The following is a 25691-nucleotide window of genomic DNA, read 5'->3' as shown; positions in this document are numbered from 1 at the left end:
TGGAAGTGTAATTGAGATTTCTCCCAACAGTCTAGAAAAAAACGTATATGTGCCAAGAAGTAAATCTTGTTTCAAGGCACATTTCATACATTCAGATGTTATCCACATCTTTCTAACACTGCATTCATTTTCATTAGCCAGTTAAGGTGGATGCATAAGCCTATTTAAGCTTAAAAGTAGCATTAAGTCTTTACTCTTGGATATTTTGTCTATGTGAGATTGTATATCCATGGTCAGTGTATAACATGCAGTAGATGTCAGCTGACCCCGTCTACAGCAGCACACCGCTAGCTTCCCTCACCAGCCAGTACTCCTGTCTGCTTCTACAAACTGGTTATGTTTGTGCATGAAACACACTGAAAATGGATAATTACCAAACTATCGCTTTAAGAGTATTACAGAGCTACTTTTGCTCTCAGCTGTATGTCCACTGGACACTGGATAGTCTGCTGTTGAATTTTAACATTTCACAGATTTTAACAATCAAAGACAGGCAGTAAAGCTCTGAATTATTTGAGGACACATTTGAGTCCTTTAATCGTGTTGTTTAATTGTCATATTTCAATTTTCAATCAAGGCCGTCAAAACATTTGTCTGTTTTTTGTTCCTGAATATGTATTCACTTGCTGTATCTTCATCTTTTTCATCAGAAGTGGAAAAGCTTATAATAAAAAAATAAGCACCGCAAAATAAGTTTTAGTGCCCATTATAGTCACGATAAAACTGTTTTATTCTTGGAGCTGGAGGTCAGCTGCATTTAAGCGTGAATAGTAAGTAAATATGAATACTGCTCAGATGTTTGCCAATGGTATGAAGTGTTTATTCTTAAGGAGGGTGCTGCCTGCCACTCACCAACGTTAGTCATAACTTCTGTTGCAACATTCATCAGTCGGCTTTTGTTACAACCCTGTTACTTAATGGTCAAGGAATGCATTTAAGCCCCTAATTAGGTAGCCGTAAATGCTTGTAGCACACACCAACACAAGGAAATCTTACATCCAAAGTGAAGAATGTAAAATCCATGTGCACTTTAACTGAATGGAGGAAATCCTCAACAGTTCTAAAGCCAACTTTAGTTAAGTTTTACTCAAAACTCGTCGAACTCACCACTCTTTTTTCTCTGAAGTCTATTCCAACTGTAGTGATGAACTTGGAATTGAACTTGCCATCTGTGTATTGGTAGAGGAAGCTGGTTTTTCCCACACCAGAATCACCAAGGGCTAGGAATTTGATGAGGTAATCATATTCCCCATCAGACATGGTTAGTGCTTAAGTTCTGAAACACACAAACAAAAAAAGTCACTTCACCTACAATCATACTGTTTGGCAAAGAAATTAATCTCAAAATCAACTGGTATCTGTTTGTTATATCACTCAAATGTAAAACAATGACAGGATCATGTCTATGATGACACGCAAATCACACACTGACAACTGTCTACATCTCATACAAACACCAGAAAACGAGTGTTTCCAGCACAGCCAAAGCCTGATATAACTTTTCATCTGTGCCATTATGTCCAAAAACTATTTGAAAAATCCATCGATGAGCCAAACAGCCACACGGGGCAAGCAGGCAGCAAGACAGCACCCATGCACTGCTGCTGCTGTACATACTGGCAAACCAAATGTGTATTCATCCACCACCATCACCACAAATGCACTATCTAATCCTGTTTGTGTAACATTTGATAAAAACTGCAGTAGCCAGTTTTTTTTTCTTAAGTAAAAGGGCAGAGCCTTTTGTCAAAGTGGAAAGTACACATTTGTTTTTAAAGGTTTCAGACAGTTGGAGACTTTGGTGTGTTCTTGAAATTTTAAGTCATAATGTGGAAACACTGCAGAGAAGATGTGCTGTCTCTTAATGCTCAGAGCGTAAACATGTTGACAGCCCTTTGAAGCTTTATATTGCCATGGGATTGTCCCAGACTTCTTAAACTAATCTAGGTCACTCTATGTGGACAGCAACTAACAGTTACAATTTAAAGCCATATTACAAATTACAGAAAATATGCAATATGACTATTAACAAAATGTTTCTAATCACCAATGAAACTGTTTCTGCCTGAATGACATCAAATTTGGCTTGTCATGTGCTAAAATCTTGTTTAATGTTTTCCAAATTGAGTTCACAGAAATGATCCCAGCTTGGAAATATTTTTTCTGATTATTATCATATTAATTCCATATGAAGGGAGAGAGATGTCAACTAAGTCCAGTTTGTACAGTATATACCCACACAGACAGAAGGTTAAATCAGACAACACAGATGAAAACACTGTGTCTAGGACTATGGGTGTGTAAGATCTGTCTCATGTTCCTAAAGATCATTTAAGCAGAAGAACTTACACAACAGTGACATACACAATAGGAGTTTGGAACAGAGTTCCCCTGAAGACTAAGTGTAGACTCGTTGCCTTTCCAGTCCAACTGGATGATTTAAAAGTATGCAATTAACATTTAAATGTGGTGGCCATCATCTTCATGTGATTCTATCCTCATGCTGATGCAGGTCAACTGAGAACAACCATTCAGACAAAAGCTAACAACACATCTGTCTTTGCCAGTACATATACAGAAGAACATCATATCCTACAACAGATGCCAACCTTCATGATTTTTGAAGATATCAACAAAATGGTAGATAAAGCAGTCCATTACATTGGTACTTAAGTCAACAGATACAGCACAGGGAGAGCTCACAATTAATGCATAATCAGTTATTTTTCTATAATTTGAAGGACCAGTGAAAATGTGCAGCGAGGTTGAACTTGCCAGCTATCAATTATGCATGCAGTTGGCATAACAAAATTCACTTTCCACATTTTCCCACCTATTTAATAAATAACAAAAGAAACAGGCTCCGGCCCACCTCCATACTGTGTATGTAGCAACACATTTTATCTTCACTTTTCCAATATTATGCAAGACGGCCTGCAGAAGCACATTTCTACAGTACATGGCACTGTGGGTGAATGTGTGTAACAAAAGAGTGGTTTCGTCATGCTGACACAGTGACAGGAAGCATTATAGATTCCTGTCTTTCTACAACCTCAGACAAACACCAAACAGACCACACTCAAATTTCTATCTACTCACTGTCACTTTGAAAAGTAGTAGTTGTAGTTTTTCTCAATACATTAGAAGTTGTTGTATATTAGAAAATAATCAAGTGTGAAGGCACGCATTTTATGACACTTACACGATGAAAATGAGAAGCACACAACATTTTCGCGACATGGTAGACCAATCCCTGTCAAAACATTTCAAATTAAGCGCAGATGTATCATATGACCCGTGTGTAGAAAAGTATTCAGACAAGTCTTACATTCCTCTTCTGTAACCCCCAGTGAGCCTTTCATCTGCAGCCATAAGCAGCTTAAGCTCTTGTGCAAAATCAGGATCCATGATAAATGCACAGTGATGGAAATGGTCTGTTTCAGGCACCGATGTGGCCATAAACGGTGAGCAAAGACATCCAAGCGCTCGAACTATGATGTCCACATTCTTGCTCAGGGGCCTGTTTTTACGCAGGTGGGTTGGAAGTTGTAAATATGGTCTTATTTAGAAGTTTCAAAAGCCATAGGCCTTTCCATCAGGGAAATGATTATGTTTTCCAGTTCCTTCAGTTATATTACTCTTTACTACTGGTTCTAGAACACATGATATAGACCTCTATTGATCTCAAATCTAGCCAAAACATATGTAGTCTATTACAACATTCCAGCAGCTAAAGTTCAGTTGTTGAAACTGTTGCTGAAAGAGCTGTTGTGTCAACTTTCTTTTCATTTTGGAGGATGTAGTATGTGGTCCAGCTTACTTGTCTTGCATTATTCTGAGCCACATTTCTAAGCTTTTGTCCACCACATTCAGACCTCAGAAATGCCTATAAACAAGAATCAACACCTCCTGTTTTGTAGATTGCATTAGTTTTGGTAAGGTGTACCAGAGAATGTGGCAACTGCATGTGCCTGGTCGACCTTACGCACAGCAGGCACTTTGACATGTCATAGCAGGAAAAGCTCAGACGAAATTAATAAGATTAATTGCAGCACATTTAGATGACGGTCCTGTTATTGTGCATGTTGGCTCACATTAATGGTAACTAGGATGACTACTGGAACTGAACTGAGACACTGTTAATGTTATAGCTATAAGTAAACTTTTCCTGTGACAAGGTACAATAAAGCAGTGATATACAGTTGCAGTCAAAAGTTTGCACACACTTGGAAAGAAAATGTATACCACGGCAGTCTTCACTTCCAAGGATTTTTTTATAGCTCTCATTATTCTGTGATGGAATGATTGGAATACATATTTCTTTGTCACAAAAATTCATGAAGTGTACTTCAAATCAGAATTTATTATGGGCCTTCTAAAAATGTGACCAAATCTGCTGGTTCAAAAAAACACATACAGTAATTTTAACATCTACATCAATTTTTAACCACCCCTCTTGACAGAATTGGTGAAGTTCAACTATATTTGTTGGCTTCCTGGCACAAACTTGTTTCTACAGCTCAGTCCCCATGTTCCTGATGGGGTTCAAATCAGGACTTATGAGGAACATTCCAAAACATTAATTCTAGCCTGATTTAGCCATAGCTTCGCCACTTTCGATATGAAAAGAAGAAACATTATAAATTCAGATTTGAAGCCAACTTCATGAATGTTTTCAAAGTAGTATGGGTTCCACTCAATCCATCATAGAAAAAATTAGAGCTGTAGAAATCACTGGAAGTGAAGACTGCCATGGTATTTTGCCCGCGATGGCAGCCGTCCTCTAACTTTGTCTCAATAGATTAAACACTTTTCTACCAGAGTTACCAACATTATCATTGAACACTCTGGCAGCAAATCTTGAGTCATTTTATGCCACAGGTTTTGACCAAAAACAGGTCACAGAAGTGACACAGTAGAACAAAACCACACTGCTGGAGACAAAGATTGTGTCAGCAAATTTCTGCAGACTATTATCAGGCTAATCTATTCAGACAGCTTCTTATTGAGCCCCAACTGAAATAGCATAATCCAAAACATAACACACTTAATAGCAAGCATTCATGCATGATATATTTGCAAATTATATAAAATTTCTAGGCGATTGCCAGGTCACATTTCTCAAACATATCTAGGCTGTAAAAAGGAAGTGAGCTCTGGTGGCAGGGTATGCTCTTCTGCTGTGTTAGATATAAAAACACAGAGTGAGGTAAATAAAAGAATAAATAACACGCCTTAACCGTAAGACTGCCTTAAATCAACCTGTCTGAATCAACAAACTCTCCCCCTGGCCTCCTGTACTGGATGTAGAGCTCTCCAAATGAAACATAATGATGCTGGTTTCACATTAAAGGAGGTGGAAAAGAGCTGGCACTAAGATAGCATTAAAAGTTGGCAAGAAGACATCCTTTTGAGACTTCACTGTGAATCACTGTCCAGGGTTGAGTGGTCTCCCAAATATATCAACTTTCTTTGAATACCTTTATGCCTTAGAAACTGTGCAAGTTAAACTAATTTGGTTTTGAAAGAAATAACATTAGTCTCATGTTTCCCACAACCTTTTAATAGACAACAAACAAGGCCCTGTTGCACTACAAGACTGAGGTGTCACATAATACAGTCCTTCCTTCCTTCAGTGGAACGGGCCACGCAAGCAGCAGTTAAAACGCAATCTGAAATGAAGTGTGACGTCTATCTTAAACAAAATTTATTGGTGTCATTAACATCAGCAAAAACTGTTTAGTCTGGTAACAACAAATGTCTATATATACATATATATACAAAAACACAAATTATAAAACAGAAATGTAATAATACGCCTTTTTTCCCCTTCCTTCCTTTTAACCTCCAGGGTCAAAAATGTGTCTCTGGTAATTTCATTAACTGTTCACTTGTTTGGTACTATTGTATACAACACGTATATTTTACCAAAACAAATGTGCTGAATTAGCCTAAAATTACCACAAACTAATAACCAATACCCTGTGCAGAAAATAGGAATCAATAAGTCTCAACAGTGTGTTGAAAACATGAGCGTGAAGGCGTTTTTTACAGTGTCACATGATCACACCACAATTTTGACAGCTCTTCAGAGGGTTTAAAGTGTTACTGTGGTTGATAAGATCTTTTAGGTTATTTATATTAGAAATTCAGTTAATGATTTTGTGGGATATTTTAGTCATCCATCTATCTCAGTTGCCCGTCTTTAATTTAATGTCATTCCAGCATATTTTGCTGGCACCCTCTTAAAAGACATGTCTAATCCCCACAAGTCTTTCCTATTTAGATAAGGTTTAAATAAAGCAGAAGTGGACTAACTCTGCTTGTGTTTGCCAGGCAAGTGCTACCACCCATGCAGACCAGCAAACAAAAAGTGGCTTTAATCTTTTGTCAGGGAGAAGTGGAAGACCCACCCTGGGCAGCTGTCCAACACAGAGGCCGGCAGCTCCTTGGGAAAATCCGGATATGCACATACCATAAACCTGAAAGGGTGCAGCAGGAGGAATGACACACTACATGATGGTGCAACTCAGAATAAAATCCTCATGCATATTTAAAACTCCTGGCTACCAAAGCTGGTGCCTATCTAGTCATTAAAATACCCTGGGAGGCTTTATCTACAGCAGCAGCACTCGCTGTGAGGACACAAAACTCAATCCTCATTATTCTGCTGAGACACAAACAAACACTCCAATCTTTTAACTGTACCAAACAGAAGATCTCAGTGACCCGCCAGCTGGTCCTCATGTGGCTGTCACTGTCACTGATGGTCAGGAGGCCTCTTAGACAAACTTAATCACTTTTCACTTGCTATGTGTTCTGGCAAGAAGGACGACGTGGATGCCAACTTCCCAGTTTCCTTAAGTTTGTCAGACATACCACAGCCTCAATATGGGTCCAAACATTCCTAAACTTTGTTCTAAGTGTGAATAACTTAAAGTCCTGCTTGGAGAGAGTCGTTTTTCCCCTTGCATTAACGGCGATGTTAATTTCTACGAATTTTTGAACAAGTGTGGAAAAAGCTAACAGTTCTGAGAAGAGGCAGGTGTTCAAATGTAACGACAACGACAGTGAATTTGCCCAGCAGATTATTGGGCAGTGAATCACTTACCAACGCAGATAATTGAGTGAATTTAAGGTAAAAGGAAACTTTGAAAACTCTCGCTCACTCCTGACAGATGCTACAGACGGGTTTGTTCGCCTGACATTTCCTGGAAACACATTTTGAGTAACGCTACTCACCAGCCCCGGGGCGTTGCTGCTATGTTCTGATTGTGTCGTGGTGAAAAAAAAGTAGTTAGTTAAAACTGACCGCCGAAGACTCTTCCGAAAGGTGAACAAACGAAGACTTTACTTTCTCCGTCGCCTCTGAGCCATTAGCTGCTGACATGAGAGCCGCTTCATTAACACTGAACACAGCAGCTCAACTCTCCGTGGTGACGAGCCGCGCTGTCGAGAAACAGCTCCTCCTCACGGAGCTAACGGCCGTTACATCCTCACAGCTAGCTTAACTGAGGGGAAGAACACCGGCCGTTACAGCACCGTGACGACCAGAGGCTGCTCAGGTCACTGTACTTCAGTATTTCTGCTTCAGCCTACGTTACACAATACTCAAGTACACTTAATAAGGCCATATGGTATTCTTTATCTCACCTCACTTATAGAGCAACTTGTTAACTAGGTAGGCTACATTTCAGTGATGGAAAGTAACCAAATACTTTTACTCAAGTACTGTAGCCCACCTAATTGTACTTCAGTTGAGTGTTTGTTTTTTAGAGTGAGATATTTTTGGTTGAAAAGAATCAAAACGTAAGATTATAAAAAGAATATGTTGAAGTAGAGTGGTAGTGGTAGTATTGAGTCCTAAAACCTAAAAGGTCCAGTGCAAGCAGTGTAAACACCACCTGTCCCCTGGTGCCTTGAGCTCACAATCCGGATTGCTAACTAAGCAAACTGGTGACAGCTCAAGTTAGCAGCAGTTAGTGGTTTCTCTGGTGATTTGCTGCCCCCTATTTGTTTTGAGAACAAATTCCACAGGTGGCCAGTTCTTAAATATGGCACCATTGATTGTGCCCATTTAATATCTTTTTGTCACAGTTAGATGCAGTTCAGATTAATAGGCTACAATCGCATCAACAAATACATTATGATGTATTTTTTTATTAATGATAAGTGATAAGACTAGTATATGAAGTTCTCCTTAAAGTTAACATTATATTGCAAAAAACTCAAGACAGCATCCTGTCTCAAGCTTGACACATTAAATCTTCCTGTAGAAAATGTTTTTGTTCTTTTTTAAATCAACCACCCAGCAACTAAAATTAAGATAGAAATGAAGGCTATTTAAAGTGACGCTTTTAAATTATCATAGAATTCACATCATCATGTAATGTCTTCTACAATTTAATCTAAATCACCTAACAAATAGAGAAATAATTGTATTTGAATTAAGGACTTTTACTATTAATGGAGTGTTCTTATATTAACAGGTAATATATGAACTATTTATAGGCTTATGTAGACCACAGAACTAATTGTCTGTACACATGTTAATCCAGGCAGGGAAAAGCATTGGGACCCTGGCAAAGGATCTTGTTGCTGAAATTCTTCTAGGTTTTGGCACTCAAACAAAGATGGCAGTGTATAATGAATATCACAGTCTCTGGAGACCACTAGAAGAGCTTTACAGCACTGTAAGTTGAGTTTGATTACATATTAAGCCTTAGAGCCATAGCAATTTTGCTTTTTTTGATTCACAAAGACAGTATGTAACATTTATCTATTCATTCAGTAAATTACATTTAACATAAAGCATCCAGAGAAGGTCTGAGGCAAAATGGCTTCTCTCCTTAAGCTTCTGAAATAAATCAGAAACATATAATGGTATGTTATGGCAAACTCTGACACATCTTTTTGAAACAGTTGATAATTCAGGAGGTCACATTATTAAATATTTTATTTTTGCGCATCAACAATCCCTCAAAGAGCATGACTTTATCCATGCTGGTCTTGTCTTTAGTTCAGCCTCCATCATCTGACAGTCCAGCAGCCTTTGATGTTGTTCCTCTGGCTTCTGTCTGTGAAGTGATGAATTATTGTGACGAACCGTCTGTTTCACTCTGTTTCTTTGGCACATCCTGGTTTTGCTGTCCTGAACTCTTCAGCATCGGGTCAAAGTAAGGTCTGTAGATATAAATACCACCACCAAATCCTAGCAGTGTGACAAAGACCATCTGCGTGAAGGGTATGCTTCTTCTAAACATGACTTCCTTAGAAATAAAAATCCCAATGTTGAGACACTAGATGATCCTGAAAGAAAAGTAAATTGGTGTTATGTAGACACTGAATTATAATCAAATAATCTTTTTAAAATCATTTTGCATCTGCTGTGCTCTGTTGAATGTTACATGTCCTTGCAAAATTTTAGGCATAACTTCCAGCACGGATGGTTTCAAACTAACTGCTGAGTTCCTGGCTGTGCTGGACCAAATGCTACTGTTTAAGCAGCATATCTAGAGCCACCACATAGTATTTATACATTAACTTTTAAATTAACTTTTTTAAACATTTCCAAATAAAAATATAAATCCCTGACCAGCCACCAGATGTTAAGTAGATTCTCATCTTTTGTACCCACAAAGAAACTGGGGTGTCTTTGTTATATTGGAAAAATAAATAAACGTTTCCTAATTAACACATTTCAAGACTCATGTCACTAAAAATCCAAGGATAACTCCATCTGAACAATGGTCTTTTACCTTATGCATTCTGATATGTATTAACAGGAGTATAGTCGTGTGTATCGATCTCTATAAGAGTGTATTAATATGATATATATGGAACAAGGCCAATTTGAATGGATTAGTGTTTACACACGATGGTTGATGTTTTCTTGCTGTAAAACCTGAAAAAACTACCTGCTAGTAGAGAGATCAAGTCATCTATCAAACATCAAAGTTCTGCACTAGGAAAGATACTTTAATCAAGCGATCAGTGACTCAACAGAATCACTACACTGCCAAAATGTCATTTTGTCATGAGAACAAGGACATTTACCCTGACTTTAAAACTATTTTCACTGTGAATTATTTACGTTTGTATGTGTCTTACTTTGAAACATCCAGACCGGATATACACATAGCGTCTGCTAGCTTAACAGATTCCTAAACCTTTAGCTGAATAAAAGGGGCATTTTTGCTGGTTTAGAGAACATTCTAAGCAACATTTAAAACTTACCAAGGAAGCGGTTTATTTCAAGCGTCTATAGTCAACAAACGGAGACAAGCAGGACAGCATGGAGGTTAAAAGACAAGACACAACCTCAAGGACTCCGAGGAGACTTATGTTGAGTGGGAAAGCGTTCTTCTTCTGCTGTGTAAATTCTGGTAGAGCGGTGAAAAGCTGCAGTTCGCCACTTGGCGGACAGAGCAGCAACGTTCTGGCTGCACTGTGGAGTGATACTGCCAAGATCATATTTACCTGGGCGACATTAGACTTTTTTTTTTTTTTTTAGCTCAAATAATTTAAACAACTGTGTAAGAAGTATGCATAAAATCATAATCAGAAAATAGTAAGAAATACTGTCACGACTGTAAAAGGCTCAAGAGCTGACATATTCACAGTGCTTGTTTTGTCAAAAACAGTACAAATAATAATGTATTCGTGACACATGAAACCAATTAAAATACATCATATAGCAAATAGTCATCCTAAGCTGGAGCCATGGCGTTATTATGCATGGAAAAATTGTTTGTTTGTTTGTTTGTTTGTTTGTTTTTGTTTGGATTTTGAACTGAAGTTGGCAACAGTATTACAATTATTACTACAATTACTTATTCATTTCTGTTTTCACATTAATAGTAGTGATGAAGTGAAACTTTTTTGTATTTGTAATGTTGACTGAGTAGTTTAATGTTGTCCTTTTGTAACATTTCCTTAAATGTTTTACTGTGCGGACTATTTAAATATATTGTCTGCAGTTCGGAGAAATGTGACCCATCTTTCTGAGGCTCATCAAAACAAACAAACAAACAAACAAAAAACATATCGGTACTGTGGAGCTTTTACTTTGAAGGCGGGAAACAACGTTTCCCGGAAGTTAGTTTAGATGCGGAAGCGCAGCTGATGAGCACCGTTCGCTCTGTGCTCACTGGAAATTATAGAAATTCATGCTCGTTCAGGGGAAGTTGTAAAAGTTTAACGCCGCTGGTGAAATAAACAGAGAGACTGTGCAGGTTGCTCACTCGTAGCACCCGATCACACAGGTTACGTTAATATCGTATATTTAAAGTGAAGCGTGTCAGATTTCCTGAGGAGTTGATTCAGCCTCTGAATCTGACTGATCACACCTGACTTACACCCTGACAGGTGTATTATGTCGGCAGAAGACTGTGGAGACAAGAAAGACACAATGTCCTGATGGAGAACATCCGACCACGTCTGAAATTTGGGAATAAAGTGGAAGAAGTGAAACTGAGGAAACGACATTCTCAACTGTACTCAAAGAAAGATGACTCTCCTCTCAAAGACGGTGGGACCCAAACATGTGATAGTTTCATATCCGGACAAAACATTGAGGTGATGTTGACCAAACATGTGATGATACAAAAATAACACTGCTAATAAGACGTGATTGTGTGACTCCACAGGTGTGTTGAGAGCCAGAGTTGTAGTGTTTTGTGTGGCGTTCAGGCTGATCAACTGCTTCCTGGTTCAGACCAGCTTCGTCCCTGATGAGTACTGGCAGTCCCTGGAGGTTTCCCATCGGATGGTCTTCAAATATCCTTTGTGACTGGATGTGTGTGGATTATCATTATTATTTGCACTAGGCAAAAGTGTCATAAAGAAGATCAGCATAGTTTGTTATGTATTAATTAAAAACCTTGATAAATAATGATCACAGTCCCAGACTCTGACATAATGCATCTAAATTGCTTAAAATGCAGCAATCAGATCATTTCATTTGTTTTCTCAATCAGTTAGAGGGTCTTATACTGTAACTTTTCACATTCACTGTCTTAAATCATTTGTATTTTACCAGGTGGGTGCCACTGAGGTCTGGCATATCTTCTGCAACAGAGTCCAGGATTAAATGACAGGATTGAGAGCTCAGAAATACTTCTTTGAGCCCTGAGGGGAAATTATTTTCTTAGTAATGATAATAAGACTTAGTCATGTTTTTATGATGAAGAAAAATCTAGTTTTGTGTCATTGGATCATTCAGTGTGTGACTAGCAGAAGTAAAAAAAATACCTGACACCATAATCAGTGAGCTCTTCTTGCTGCCTTCAGTGAGGAGTCTGTTGTAGCAACACTGTGGGCTTTTTTTTTTTTTTTTTTTTTTTTTAACACAATTACGTGATTTTGCTGTTTAGACCAACTCAGTTTTGGTGTCTGGGGCCACCTATTCTCAAAACTGGGCTTTTCTTTCTTACAGTGCAATAAAACAACAAGTGACTGTTGACGTAAGTGTTATTATTTTTGTTGCTCTTTGATTATTTTGTGTCGTTACAACCTTAACAGTGTGACTTATGGGTACATGACCTGGGAATGGAAGGCAGGAATAAGAGGATTCTTCTATCCACTCCTGTTTGCATCCATATACAAAATATTACACTTCATAAACTACGACTCGGTCCATCTCCTGGTAAGTTCTTGTATCTTCTATCCCGACAACTTCACATCAGAAAGTCACTTTGTCTTTCTAATCCTGCTTTGGTTGGTTCTGCAGATTTGGCTGCCGCGAGTGTTTCAGGCGCTCCTGGCTGCGTTTGCAGATGTAAAATTCTTCTTCCTCATCCGCACGCTGGAGAGTCGTGACGTGGCAACATGGATGGTGAGGAGGAGATTTGTGTGAGGAAATAAAAGGGGAGAAGTGCCTGATGGAAGGGGTCATCTCTTTCTTCTTCTTCTGCTCGTCTGTAGTTCTTCTGCCATCTGTGCTCGTGGTTCTCGTGGTTCTGCTGCACCAGGACTCTGACCAACAGCATGGAGACCACCATCACCTGCCTGGCTCTTTTTTACTACCCCCTCCCTGGGTCCAAAACACACAGCAGGTCTCGACTCATCTCATATCTTCACTCTTCTTACTGTTAATGAATCTCATCAGGAAAAAAAAATAGATAATTTACAGACGTTTACCTTGTTGATGTTTTTCCAGCAAAAAATATTTGTCCCTGGTGGCCTTGGCCATCGTTGTGCGGCCGACAGCTGTGATCGTCTGGTTCCCTCTGCTGATGTATCATTTCTGGAAGGAGGAAAACAAACTGAGGCTCATCACTCATAAATGCATCCCTATAGGGTTTGTATCTTTTAATGTTACCCAAACTTAATCTGAATTTCTTCCTCAGGTTTTTGTTTAATAATCCACTTGTTCCTCCTTTCCAGAGCTGTGGCTGTTGTGGTATCAACGCTGATTGACTGTATATTCTACGACAAGGTGAAATATTAAATCCATGTATATCACATGACTGCTCGTAAAGTCAAAAATAACATTGTTTCTCTGTGTTTCAGTGGACCATGGTCCAGTTCAACTTCCTCAAGTTTAACATCATCTACAGTGTGGCTGATTTCTACGGCTCTCATCCCTGGCACTGGTACTTCACTCAGGGCTTCGCCGTCGTCATCGGCCCTCACCTTCCTCTCTTCCTTCACGGGTGCACCATCGCCTTCAAAAGATACAAGATTCTGTTGGCAGCAGTCGTCTGGACGCTTGTGGTTTACAGGTAAAACATCTGTGCTCACATTCACAGGTTTAGTTATCAAACTGAGAATGTAGCTTCGAGAGATATAGCTTTTCATTCTTTCTAAAATAAAACCTCACATTTTATCTGCAATATTTTGGTATTTGAAGTTAGTATGTATTTATTTTAAGTTGATGTGATCTTGATGTTAATGTTTAATATCTCAGGTGTCATACATGTATATCTGCGATGATTAAACGATAATTCATTAGTTGTCTATTATCAAACTGACTGTAATCTATTTGATGATCGATTCATCATTGTAAGTCATTTAAAATGAAAATCTGTCTAGATTCTCTGTTTTCAACTTTTTAAATGTGAATTTTTTCAGGTTTCTGTCATCCGTAATGAAATATATCTGCATATCTTTGGGTTGTGATTGAAGGTTGAATTGAGGGCGTCCGCTCTTGGAAAACACTGCTGCACATTTTTCACCATTTTCACACATTTTATTGACTAAACATCTAATCAATTAATCAGGAAAATGATTCACAGATTAATCGTGACCGTACATGCTCACTGTTTGCAGCCCAGAGTACATGTGTCTTTAATGTTATCTTGTACTGGAAGGTGCCCTTTGAAGTTCTCTTGTAAACAAAGTTATGTTTATGTTACCCACCAACACAAACATGATGAAGTAATTTCCTTCCTCAGAAAACATTTGCAAAGCTGATGTCTTTGATCATTTTGGGTCCTGTATTGTTTACATTCACATTTACCTGCCAGCAGTTTTCTTTTTTACTGCGCTTACTGGTGCAGGTCTAGTATTACTGGCATGTTGCTGCCACATGTAATCAGTGGAATATTTTTGAAACAGTTTGAAGGACAAAAAAGATACAAAACAGGGACCCACTGAGGGAAATGTTGTTCCACAGTGATGCCAGTGGTCAAATGCTCCTCAGGGCTTCACTTCAGGCAGTTTGACTGTGATGATTCCTGCTCTGCTCTAACATGTTTGAATTGTTATTCCTCAGTTTGCTTCCTCACAAGGAGTTCAGGTTCATCTATCCGGTGCTGCCGTTCTGTATGATCTTCAGTGGTAAGTTCTCAGCATCACATCGAAAACATTTACAAACAGACAGACGTGTTTTAACACTTCTTCCTCTACAGGTATATCCTTGGCTAACTTGAAAGCTTGGCGACGAGCTGCGGCCTTCTTCTTGTTGGTGGGTAACCTGGCTGCAGCTCTGTACACCGGCCTGATCCACCAGAGAGGCACGCTTGACGTCATGACCCATCTCCAGACACTTTGTGACGTCAGCAACATCTCCAGCCCTCCGCAGACAGACGTCCTCTTCCTCATGCCCTGCCACTCGACGCCATTTTACAGGTGTGTTGCAGCCGTCCACATCTCGATTATAACAGGGACCTTAAGGTGAAATTGCTTTTCAACTGTACGCCTGATTTTAATAACCGTTTTCTTTTCTCTTTGTCAAAGAAATACTTTTTCTACAAAATCCTCTTTGATTTTTCTAAATATGACTAACGCATAATTGTAGCTGTGCTTAGTGTCTTCTTACTAAAAGCAGCTTCACAAGAACTTTGTTTACATTAAAATAATGTTTCAAACTCTTATATCAGGAAATAGCCAGTAAAAGGATTAGATCGATAATAATAATAATAATAATAATAATAATGTGTGTAGTGTGTTACTTTGGTCATTACCATGTCCAGCATTACTCGCTCTGTGTGTTTGATATTGTCCATATCTGACTATAGTTTTTGACTTCCAAAAGTTGATACAGGCTGAGTGAAACATCAAACTTCCTACCTTGTGTTGAAAACGACCTGACTGACTGATGGTTCTCTGTTTGCAGCCACGTCCACTGTCCGATGAAGATGAGGTTTCTTGAGTGTCCTCCAGACCTCGGAGAGGAGGGTTACGTCGATGAAGCGGATAGATTCTACAATGACCCTCTTCACTGGCTCAGGACATCATTTCCATACAAATCTTCTCTACCGACACATCTGGTTTTGTTTGATGTTTTAGAGACGGTAAGACACTAACAAGCGATAATTCTCCATGTGTTTCAAAACGTGTTGTCTAAAATTTCATGTGATTTTGTTGTTGCAGGAAATCTCTCTGTTTTTGCAAGCGAATAACTTTGTGAGGACAGCGGAGATGTTTCATACTCATTTTCCTGAGGGAAGAGTTGGAGGAAGCATATTTATTTATGAAAGGCACTGACAAACACTGGAACAATGGCAATTTTCTTTCCTCAAGAACAATGTCACATGAGATTAATTTGCTACTGATATTAAACTCACTTTTTTTTTTAAACATCACTGTCTCAAATGAGTGTTTTTTTCCAGTCTTTTCCCCAACATATGTAAACGAACAAGTAAAACTGCCAGGTCCAGTTAAAACAAGCTCGAGGTGGAATGTTAGAAAACTGCATATTAACATATTAACTCACTAAGCATAACAACACACAATACCGTCACACAATGCTGTCTCTGTAGCAGCAAATTCAAACAACTACATGACCAGACACAGAAACATCCAAAATGCAGCATATCTTTTGTTTTTTAGAATTTGGTTTCAAATTCCAGAACATCTGCTCATTATTTTAAAGTCTCTTTTTAAACATATGTAGTACCGATCGTGTTTCAGAAGAAAGTCTTCATCAGATCAATGATTTAAGGGCCAAAATAAAAACGTCTTCATACTTCTCATGTGCAAATGATGTCAAATATGCCACATCTTCCATTTGGAACCTAATAATTACTTCACTGAACACAAACAGATCAACAACATTCAGTAGCATTGAAAAGTTAACATTGTGCAAACGTACAATTCAAAAAAAAAAAAAGTTTAGCATCTACATACAACTCGACATAGAATTTGCAACTATAATATTAATCTGGTTAAGATTTATCAGTATTTCGGATCAAATGGCATTGGACCCAGTTCTATTTTCACATCAGCCATGTGTCGGTCTGCGTTTCTTCCTGATCGGCTCCACTTGCGCTCACTGTGTGGTCGAGGTCGAGCTCTCTGCTGCTTTCGCTGTTGATGCTTTGCCCTCGTCTCCTTGGAGTCTGTGTTGGGTCTCTCAAACGGCCCGCTGTGTGATTAAAACACAAAACATAAATGGCATGGTTTAGTAGTATTGTGTTGAATTCATAAGTATGTACAAGCTGTTGGATAATAATGGAAGAAAACAGGGGCGGTGTTCACAAAACATCTGAGTTTCTAACTGCAAAACAACTAAAAATAAGTCCTAACTTGAAGACTTTGGTCAAAGATGTCATTCACCAAATATTTTAGCGGTAAAAATAGCTACAGTATGAGAGAAGTTGAAGGCGGCCCAGAGTCCTGAAGTCAGTAAGATCTGCTCACAATTGCTTAGCTGTAGCAGACTAAACATTTAAAAACAGATTTTATCAGCACAGTAGCTGATAAGAATCAAAACAGCTCAACAACAAAGTTAAAACAGTCTAGTAACAGAGGAAATGACAGTTTGCGCAACTCCACAGCTTCAACACTGAAAAAAAATAATGTGTTGGGTCGAAAGATTTGTTGGGAACACTTTTAAAACCTTAGTTTGTTCAAGAGTTCATTAAATATTCTGTAATAAATAAATAAATAAATAAACAAACAGTACTTTCTGCATCTATTTTGATAATCAAGTAATCATTTCAGTCATTTCTGAAGCAATTCTACAACCATTTGAAGATCTGGATTCTAAACTTTTGGATGAAACAAACAGTTTGAGAAACAATATTTTATTTCACATTAGATTAAGAATTATTTTACAGATTTAGATTTTTTTTTCCTTTACAATTTTGGTTTATTTCATTTTGTACAGCTTTTTTGGGAAAATGTCAATTTCCTTGAAAGAAAAGCAAAATTGAAATCCAAGTTAATAAGCAATCATTGGAAAAATATTTCTATTTATGTTAAATAGTGTATATGCCTGCTGACAAATGTCACTTCTTTCTAGCTGAAAGATTCTCTAGGTTAGGATCAGGCTCCATCTCTGTTTCCCCAACATTAGTATCAGATTGATGCTGCGTTCCAGACAACTCAAAACTCAAACATTTCCTACTAGAAAATGTACAAAGAGATGCCACTTGAAGTTGGTAACGTTTGTAAAAGGCTGCTGAATTTGCAACATAAAATGTTAAAAAGTGTGTTCAACCTCGTGTTGTTTTACCTCCATTTAATTTATTTACCCAAAGACACATCATTTGTGTCAGTCGAGTTTTTGGTTCACTTCTGACGTCTTTCAGCTGAAACGTTATGAAGGTCAAAAGTTGGAAATAGGGAATTTAGACCTCTGAGGTTGTCTGAACACAGCTTAAGTCTTTCGTTCCATGAAAAACTTTGAAACAATCTTGGAAATTATTCAGTAATTGTTTGGGGGTTTTGGAAGGAAAGCTTTAGTTAGTCTTCAAGGTGGCCTTCTTGTATCGTGAGATAACTTGCAAATACAGCCCCAGAACTTACTTTGGGCCATAGCTTCTTGTGTAAGCCTCTCCAAAGAAGTGGCGGTAGACGAAATCATCAAGATCTCCAAACACATTGTCATCAAGTCCATGGTACTCATGCATGTCGGTCAGATAGTCCTCAACGCCGCTGACAAAGTCTGTGAACAGCATCCGGTCGTGAATGAACACTCCGTTGTGGAAGAAGTTGTTGATGAACATCTCCAGGTCTTTCCAGTGGTGGAAGTGGTCGACTTCCTGCTGCAGGTAGCTTTGCAGCAGCTGGTAAAATTCATCAGCTCTGATTGGCTCCATGGCTTTGTTAAAGAGACTCATAGACTCCTGGTAGGCACAGTCGAAAACTCCAGAGCATCCTTTCAAGTTGGACTTGTGGCTGTTATGACCTCGATCTTCGTGAACTTTACCTCCTGATTTCCGAGTGTTGTGGCTGCTCTGGAAGGAGTCATCGAAACTGTGTGCATGTCTGTGATGAGGCTTGTGGAATCTGTGCTGCCACGACTCTTTTGATTTCTTCTCATGACTTCCCTTACCATAAAAACCTCTGGCTTTGTTGAAGAAGGTGGAAGCCGAATCCTTGAAGTTTCGGAAGGTTAATTTGACGGAATCTGAAAACTTCCTCAGGTTCTCCTTCACGGCTTCCTTTGCTTTCTTTATCTGCTCTTTGTGGTGATGGACAAACTCCTTTGTGGAGTTCTTCACAGCATCAAATGTCTCTTTCACCTTTCCTGCCATACCTGGCTTTGGTTTCTTCATTTTAGGCTCTGTGTCTCCTTTGGCTCTTTCCTCTTTGGTTTCCACATACAGCCTCTCCCACAGGTCGGAGCGCTGCTGCTCGAAGCGCAGTCTCTTCTCCAGCTCCATCAGACGCGACTGAAGCTCTTCAGACTCTGAACCAGCTCCCTTTCCAGCTCCGACGATGCGACTTCTAAGCTCATTTAAGTCCATCCTCAGCTCATCTGTAACCTTCCTCTCCCTGTCGAGCTTCTTCCTCAGTGCCTGTGCCTCCGCCATCATGTCTTCCCTCTGGCCGTGGAAGCTTCGGATCAGCTCTTTCTCCTCCTCAAGCTGATCTTTCAGCCTCTGGTTCTCTGACAGCAGCGAGTCGGTAACGGTTCCCGACTCCTCCCAATCTCTGATCTTGTTTCGCAGGTTCCTCAGCTCCTCCTGTAAGGTGGACAGGGTCTTTTCTTCATGTTCAAGGGAGTTTTTCAGCTGCAGGTTCTCAGCTGTCAACCTCTGCTGCTGAGACACAATGTTACTTCTCTCCTCAGCCTGTTGTTTCAGCAACATCTCCAGGTCATCTCTCTGGGCCTGATGTGAAAAGAAGATACAAGAGGGGAATTATGGCTTCTTGAAAAAAAATGACAAGCAAAACAACCTGAAGGACAAAAAGTGAAACAAAGAGCTTATTTTAGTCGCGGCATTTCCGTAGGTTACATTTGCATTCAGTTTGCATTTGTACTATGCAGTTACCTGAATGTGAGCTTGTTGGATGATGAGCTCGTGGTTCTCTCTCTTCATCTTCTCAATCACCTCTGTGAGTAGCGAAATTAGTTTTTTGTCATCCAGGTCATCCAGGCCAAAGTCACCCCTCTGGAGAAAAGGAACAGATAAGTTTTAGTCCATTAAAGTTGTGGTTACATGGGTCGTGTTGAGTTTAAAATATGAATTACTTTGGCATCTGAGTACATCAGTGAGAGATATGAGACAGACAGGATATTTAAATCAGAATATTTTCATCAGTGCACTGAAACAATTAAATCTACTGAGTATTAATTGTTATTATTTGCCCTATATATCTTATTCTGCATTATAAAAGTTTTCATATCGGTGCATACTGGACAAAACATGCACATTTATGGAGCTATGACAGACCAATATCAGCCAATGTTAATCCGGCATCTAGGCTCTAGTTGGGATGTTTCATTTACACTACATTTACAATAGAACCTTACAGTAAATTACCATATCATAGTAGTACATATTTTGTTTACAGTAACTTATATATTTCAGTATTTTTCAAGTGCTTTGTATAGGCGTATTCTTACTTACTCTTGTTAAGATTCACTTTGTCTATTTAAATACAATTTACACTTTTTTCACTGTATCAGTATTTTCTGATTTGAAATGGGTGAAATGTATCGCTAGACTATTTTATCTGGTTGCATCAAACTAGCGTGCACGGTTTTCTGTATTTAACAATTAAGTCAATATAAATATCATGTAAAGTAAGTCTGTATTAAAGAAGTTACAGAAGTCAAAAGCATGGTATAGAGTAAGTCAATCGTCATGTATGTTTGCTGCAAATGAGCTTATTGTTACGGTGACTTGTGTTGCCTGACCTGGTTCGTAAAGTGTTGTTCTCTGACATGTCGGTGAATCAGATCTCTCACACCATCAAGGTCATTCACTTGGATTTTCTCCACAGATTTCTGTCTTTCCTGAATCTGCACTGTGCCTGTCAGTGACACACCAACACGTTAGTTACACAAACCACTAGAACACATTGTTATAGGTCAGTTGGTCATAATGTTATTAAGAGTCAGAAACACTGTTACAAGGAGAAAAAGTAGGACAAGTACAGAATCTACAAGCTGTTTAAAGTTCACATAAGCTCCGTAGTTCTCAAAGATAAGGAGCACTCAGATATCTCTTTAACCTGGTCAACCAAGCTGAAGAGCTGTGAAAACAAACTGAGAATAATTCTGGCACAAAGTACAATTTCAATCTAAATCGGATTTCACAGATGAACTTTTAGCAATAATCATGTATATTAATCTTGTGAGTAAAATAATACCATGGAAGTGTCCAAAGCCCATGCTGATGGCTACGACGAGGGCGATCAGGATACATTTGTTGAGGATGCTGCTGCCCTGCACTTGCACATTTTGGCCATCCAGAGCAGCGGCATGGGGTCTTGCTTCAGCCTGCTCCTCCTGCTCGCCGTCATCTTCCTCATCCTCCTCCTCTTTCTCACTCTGGCCTGACTCCAGAGCCTCCTCCTCCTCCTCCTCAGGCTCAGTCACAATGCTTGTGGTATTCTTCCTCAACCTTCGTCTTCGGACAACAGTACCACTGCTTCGCCCTGCCTCATCTTCACTGCTGCTGGAGTTTGTCACTGCAGGCTGCTGCACCGGGAAAACTACAGAAAAATACACAAGTTATGGTCATAGTGATCACATGACGAAAAAAAAGTTATAGAAAGGAGGTATACACAAAAATGTCAGGCTCAGAAAGCACACAAGTGAGGTCAATCGTGCAGAAAACAAATATTACAGATTAACTGATTCCCTACTGATGAAACAACACTGTGTCTAAGTCTTGATTCATTTTAGTGTTTGTGAAATTAGTACATTAAAATAATATTTTGGGAAAAATATTTGCTTTCTTGCTGAGAGTTGGATGACAAGATCGATAACACAAGACAAGAAATAGTCCAACACAAACCCTGTAACACTGCAAGGAGTTGATTGTTACACTTGATTCCTCTGAGTCTTAGGAGCCCTCTTGTTTCTTCATTTCTGTTTTACAGTTGTACTTGTAATTGTTGTCTTAGCCGTTTCCTGCTGTATTCTTATGTAAATGTATGCTTCTCTGTGTTAGATTTGTTGGATTTAAAAAAAGATAATCATCACCAAAGAAATTCACACCATGCTCATCACAGATTAAAAAAATTACATTTTAAAGCGTATTTCAGCATATTAACTGCTCACAATTTTTAGACTGACTCAGAATATCACTACAAGGTCTCTATAAGACTTCAAGATTCCACATCGCACTTGTGTTCGCTGAATATTGGACTGGGATTAGCTTCCAAACTACTGAACTCAAACATTCAACTGTATGTACACAAAGAAAAACATGTTTTTGACTGAAGGGGGACCAGACTTAAACCAGCCAATCATGCAAGCATATGGAAAAAAAACTGTAAGAGGAAACTACTTTGCATTCTTTAACTGTGGTTGAACATGCTTTTAAAAGAAGCACTGCTGGCTCACACAAGCCTGTGTTCTTGTCAGCCAATAATCAGGTTTAGTTCTGTGAGCAAGCTTAAGATTCACTCCAGTTTCAATCAAGCCACCTGGGAAAGAGCGGCCTCCAGTGAGCTGACTTCTCAGGTGGTAGCCTATGTTCAGGAGTCTCTGTGGAATTTTCCAGTGACTCAACATCAAACCTGCTTCAGCATCGACAACAGGCAGAGAAAGAACATTTTTGTGTTGATGTGTGGAAGAAGACGTAGTGACAGTTCAGTGTGTCAGTGTGCGTGTCTGTTGAAGCAGGCCTACCAGTCTCAGCAGCAGTGAAGGCGTACTGGCTGCTGCAGGAGGTGCCAAGGTAGAACTCCTCATTGGTTGCTGCGTCTTCACCCGCCTCAACATGCTCGTCCTCCTTTAAGTCTCTGAGAGTCACAATATCCGAGTGATCGCTGGAGGACAACGGACTCACATTCTGGTGCCCTGTTGTGGCGTTTCCAGTCTGGAGAAAACATAATATATTGAAGATTAAGGGCAAGGCAACAGCAACAGAGTTGCTCTGGATTATTCAAAGAATAGTTTATGCAGGTTATTTGTCTGTCTCACCTCAGAGGCACACAGCGTCTCTACAGGTTTTTCCCCCAGAGTGTCATCAAGTGAATCAGCAATGCTCTCCTCACCACATTCAGCTGAAAAAATTGTTTTGAAAATGATATTCATAATCAAGGCAGCAACTCACAGGTATTTTGGTGATTAATCTGTTGATTACTTTAATAGAAATATCACCTCTGATAAACTAAAAATTGTTTATTATTTTTTATAATATTACACTAAGAACATAACTAGTCAATATTACAAATAAAAATCTTCTTATATAATACTAATGATAATATGTGGATTCTACCAGCAGATGCAGCGGTCTTTGCATCCTGCAGCTTTGTCTCTTCCACTAGATGGCGCTCTAACAGCTCAGTTCCGTACTCCACCACCACCTCTGATCCCAGTGTCTCGATATCTGAACCCTGTAAACACAATGAGCGTATATAAAAACAAATGTTGTCATTAATTATCAGATGTATAAATCCTGCATTATTTTCTGAGTCTGAGCAATAGGAGCCTACAGTAAGTATTTCTGTGTACAATGATTTATAGCATTGACTGGCAAAGTAAGAAATATTAGAAAAGGACCCTGCGGTAAAAGAGAACCGACATTTGCTTCTGTGACTGAACAAACATCAGTTGGCCAGAATTATGCATTCATTGTAAAAAATCCCATAAAAAGGGAAAAGCTGCAACTGCAACTTCATATAAACAAAAATAGTCTATAATTGCACAACCTCATCCTGTTTTTTTCATTTCAGATGTACAACTTGTGAAAAAAAAAAAAAAAGTTCTTATTACAAAAACTCAAGCATGAATGTCAGAAGTAAAAGAATATTTTTGCATACAAGTTGCTGCAGGCAGTTGTATGCAATCCTTTTATGGGACTTTTTTGTTAATTGAAAGTTTGTGCTGCCAAATCAGTTTACCATGTCTGAAAGTATTGAACTGTCGGCTCTTATGACACGAAGACCTCTGTGATGGAACATGCTACTTGACTCCACTGATTTCATAATTTGCATTATTAATTAATCATTTTTAATCAAGGACTATTTGAGTTTATTGGCATTTTTTTCTGCATAGTAAAAAATCTTTCTCTCCTTGTTGTCACCTTACAAAGTCAAAAACTATACAACAAATTAATCTAGCTGGGATTAAGAAGAAGGAAAAAGGATTTGTACCTCATTATTGATAATAGTCCAGCCACAGGACGACTCTGCATCACTTGACGTCTCTGACATTTCTGTCAGTTGTCAGCAATAAACAGGGATCTGGGGGATGAAAGGAGGTTGAACATTGAGGGCAGTATGTTGTGGTGATAAAGAAAAGTAGGCCAGTGTGCCACAAGCTGAAGAAGAGTTGAATGAATCTTGAGTTTAAGCAATCCAGAATTAGTTTATTATTGTTAACAATCAGGATACCATATACAATAATTAGACAACTGTAAACATCCATATCACTTAATAGTTAAGTATAGGGCTGCACGCTATAGTCAAAACATCTTATTGCGATTAATTGCATCATCGTGATGATATTACATTCATTGAGCTCCATACCAAACAAATATGTTTCCTTATGCTTTCTGGAGAATAAGAATTTCTCTGCGGCACAACTGTATTTCATTACAATTGTGAAATTGTGATTTTTAATAACATTACAAGTTTGCAGTCCAAGTTCAGTTCCATACCACATAACCGTCTTTCTTTACAGCCTCTGTTCTGGTCTATCAAATAACAAGGAAAAAAGAGTGCTAAACAAATAAACCTCCCTTGCTTTACCTTACTTTGTGTCGCATTTGGCATTCAGAAATGATACTTTAAAAAAAAAGGAAATTGAAACAAACATCTGCTACTACTTTACTGTGTATATTTGATGAACATGAACAGGTGAACCCAGCAATTCAGACTTGAGTACTTGAATTGCAGGGTGCTGTGCTGTAATTTTAATCAGGTGTACGCCAACACACGGCTGGCTTTCTTTTCTGGTAGTCTGTAACTGTATGCTGAGAGCTGGAAATTACCCCAAACTTGGAGATACTTCCGGGTTTGTTTTTGATGAATGAAGTGACACAAATTTATAGAAGTTCAGAACAATACAGCTCACTGACAACGACTCATATCTGGCAAGTTTGAAAAATAAAATCTCATGAACTTGAACAATGATATTTACAAACAAACAGGATGAACAGCGCCCTCTAGGTAACAGAGCACAATAACAACTATCTAATGATGCCAGCTCCTGCGGCCTGACAATGACAACAGCCAACAACAGAGTTAACATCGGTTCAACACTGCAGCCTTTAGCTGTAGTTGACATTAGCTTCGTCTGTTAGCATTCAATAATGAAAATAAGCGGTCTGTTAGCAGCTAGTTAACTAACTTAAACAGGCTAGTTGTCGACGCCTCCTCTCCAAGAACCGTCATATAATTAGTGTCGTAAGCGACGTGTGTTGTGTTAAGAAGCAAAAACAGCATCGCTATCTTTAAAATAAATGCGAAAATTGAGTAAACTCACCGGTGTTTTACGCCCAACGACGAGGCAGCTGTTTACAAGCAGCTCCAGAGAATTGCAGTATACCCAAGCCTAAGGTTATCCGTTAACAACCATGAAGCGGGCTGTCCAGGGGAAATGTAGTTTTATAGACGTATACCTGGCCATGCAGCACGACGCAGTCACCGAACTCCTAGAACAACAAGTCCCATCGGCCAGCGCGGTGACCAAACAGGCTCGACGGACGGGCGGAACAGCCGTGTGGAAACTCCGATAAAACATAAACAAGGAAGCGTGACAAAGCAGACCGCCCACAAAATGAGTCAAGAAGAAAACGAAACAAAATTAAATTAATTATGTGTTATGTAAAGTGTTGCAGCACTTTCAGAAGCTTTGAAAGAACACGTAGATGATGCTGAAAAGTCCAGCTGTC

The 25691-nt window shown here is 38.9% G+C and overlaps 4 protein-coding genes across 9 annotated transcripts in view; 1 reads left to right on the top strand and 3 right to left on the bottom strand.

Moving 5' to 3' along the window:
• The window catches only part of rab27a (RAB27A, member RAS oncogene family), a 10819-nt gene extending 3350 nt beyond the window's left edge, over positions 1-7469 (bottom strand). The window contains exons 1-2 of one of the 5 annotated variants that reach the window (XM_037094342.1): positions 7243-7469; positions 1108-1276 (exon numbers count right to left, since the gene is read on the bottom strand). In XM_037094342.1, the coding sequence (XP_036950237.1) occupies positions 1108-1260 (153 nt within the window). In that variant the 5' untranslated portion in view covers positions 1261-1276; positions 7243-7469. Of the gene's footprint in view, positions 1-1107; positions 1277-3202; positions 3226-3328; positions 6352-7111; positions 7137-7242 lie in introns of those variants that run through there. The other 4 variants (XM_037094343.1, XM_037094346.1, XM_037094344.1 and 1 more) reach the window with 4 other exon arrangements.
• pigb (phosphatidylinositol glycan anchor biosynthesis, class B) lies at positions 7428-16025 on the top strand. Of its 2 annotated transcripts, none has more exons than XM_037094340.1 (13): positions 7428-7565; positions 11368-11530; positions 11649-11778; positions 12529-12646; positions 12731-12835; positions 12925-13055; positions 13160-13300; positions 13387-13438; positions 13513-13724; positions 14717-14781; positions 14853-15072; positions 15560-15737; positions 15817-16025. In XM_037094340.1, exons 2-13 carry the CDS (start codon positions 11419-11421, stop codon positions 15928-15930), a joined length of 1578 nt encoding a protein of 525 aa, XP_036950235.1. In that variant the 5' UTR covers positions 7428-7565; positions 11368-11418; the 3' UTR covers positions 15931-16025. The 2 variants fall into 2 exon arrangements, with proteins under 2 accessions (XP_036950235.1, XP_036950234.1); XM_037094339.1 differs by lacking the exon at positions 7428-7565 and adding an exon at positions 11073-11264.
• On the bottom strand, positions 8930-10424 carry LOC119017600 (protein PIGBOS1). Its single transcript, XM_037094347.1, has 2 exons — positions 10237-10424; positions 8930-9309 (listed from the first exon to the last, which is right to left on the bottom strand). The coding sequence occupies exon 2, from the start codon at positions 9261-9263 to the stop codon at positions 9093-9095; it is 171 nt and encodes a 56-aa protein (XP_036950242.1). The 5' UTR covers positions 9264-9309; positions 10237-10424; the 3' UTR covers positions 8930-9092.
• Positions 15896-25691, bottom strand: ccpg1 (cell cycle progression 1). The gene is made up of 10 exons (XM_037094338.1): positions 25283-25691; positions 23950-24039; positions 23073-23190; positions 22775-22857; positions 22481-22670; positions 20992-21336; positions 20537-20652; positions 19668-19787; positions 18196-19505; positions 15896-16810 (listed from the first exon to the last, which is right to left on the bottom strand). Exons 2-10 carry the CDS (start codon positions 24007-24009, stop codon positions 16621-16623), a joined length of 2532 nt encoding a protein of 843 aa, XP_036950233.1. The 5' UTR covers positions 24010-24039; positions 25283-25691; the 3' UTR covers positions 15896-16620.

The sequence above is a fragment of the Acanthopagrus latus genome, chromosome 4 (genome assembly GCF_904848185.1).
Source record: "Acanthopagrus latus isolate v.2019 chromosome 4, fAcaLat1.1, whole genome shotgun sequence".
Taxonomy (NCBI): Eukaryota; Metazoa; Chordata; class Actinopteri; order Spariformes; family Sparidae; genus Acanthopagrus; species Acanthopagrus latus.
Note: the sequence above shows the minus strand (reverse complement) of the source record. Positions and strands in the feature narration are given on the sequence as shown.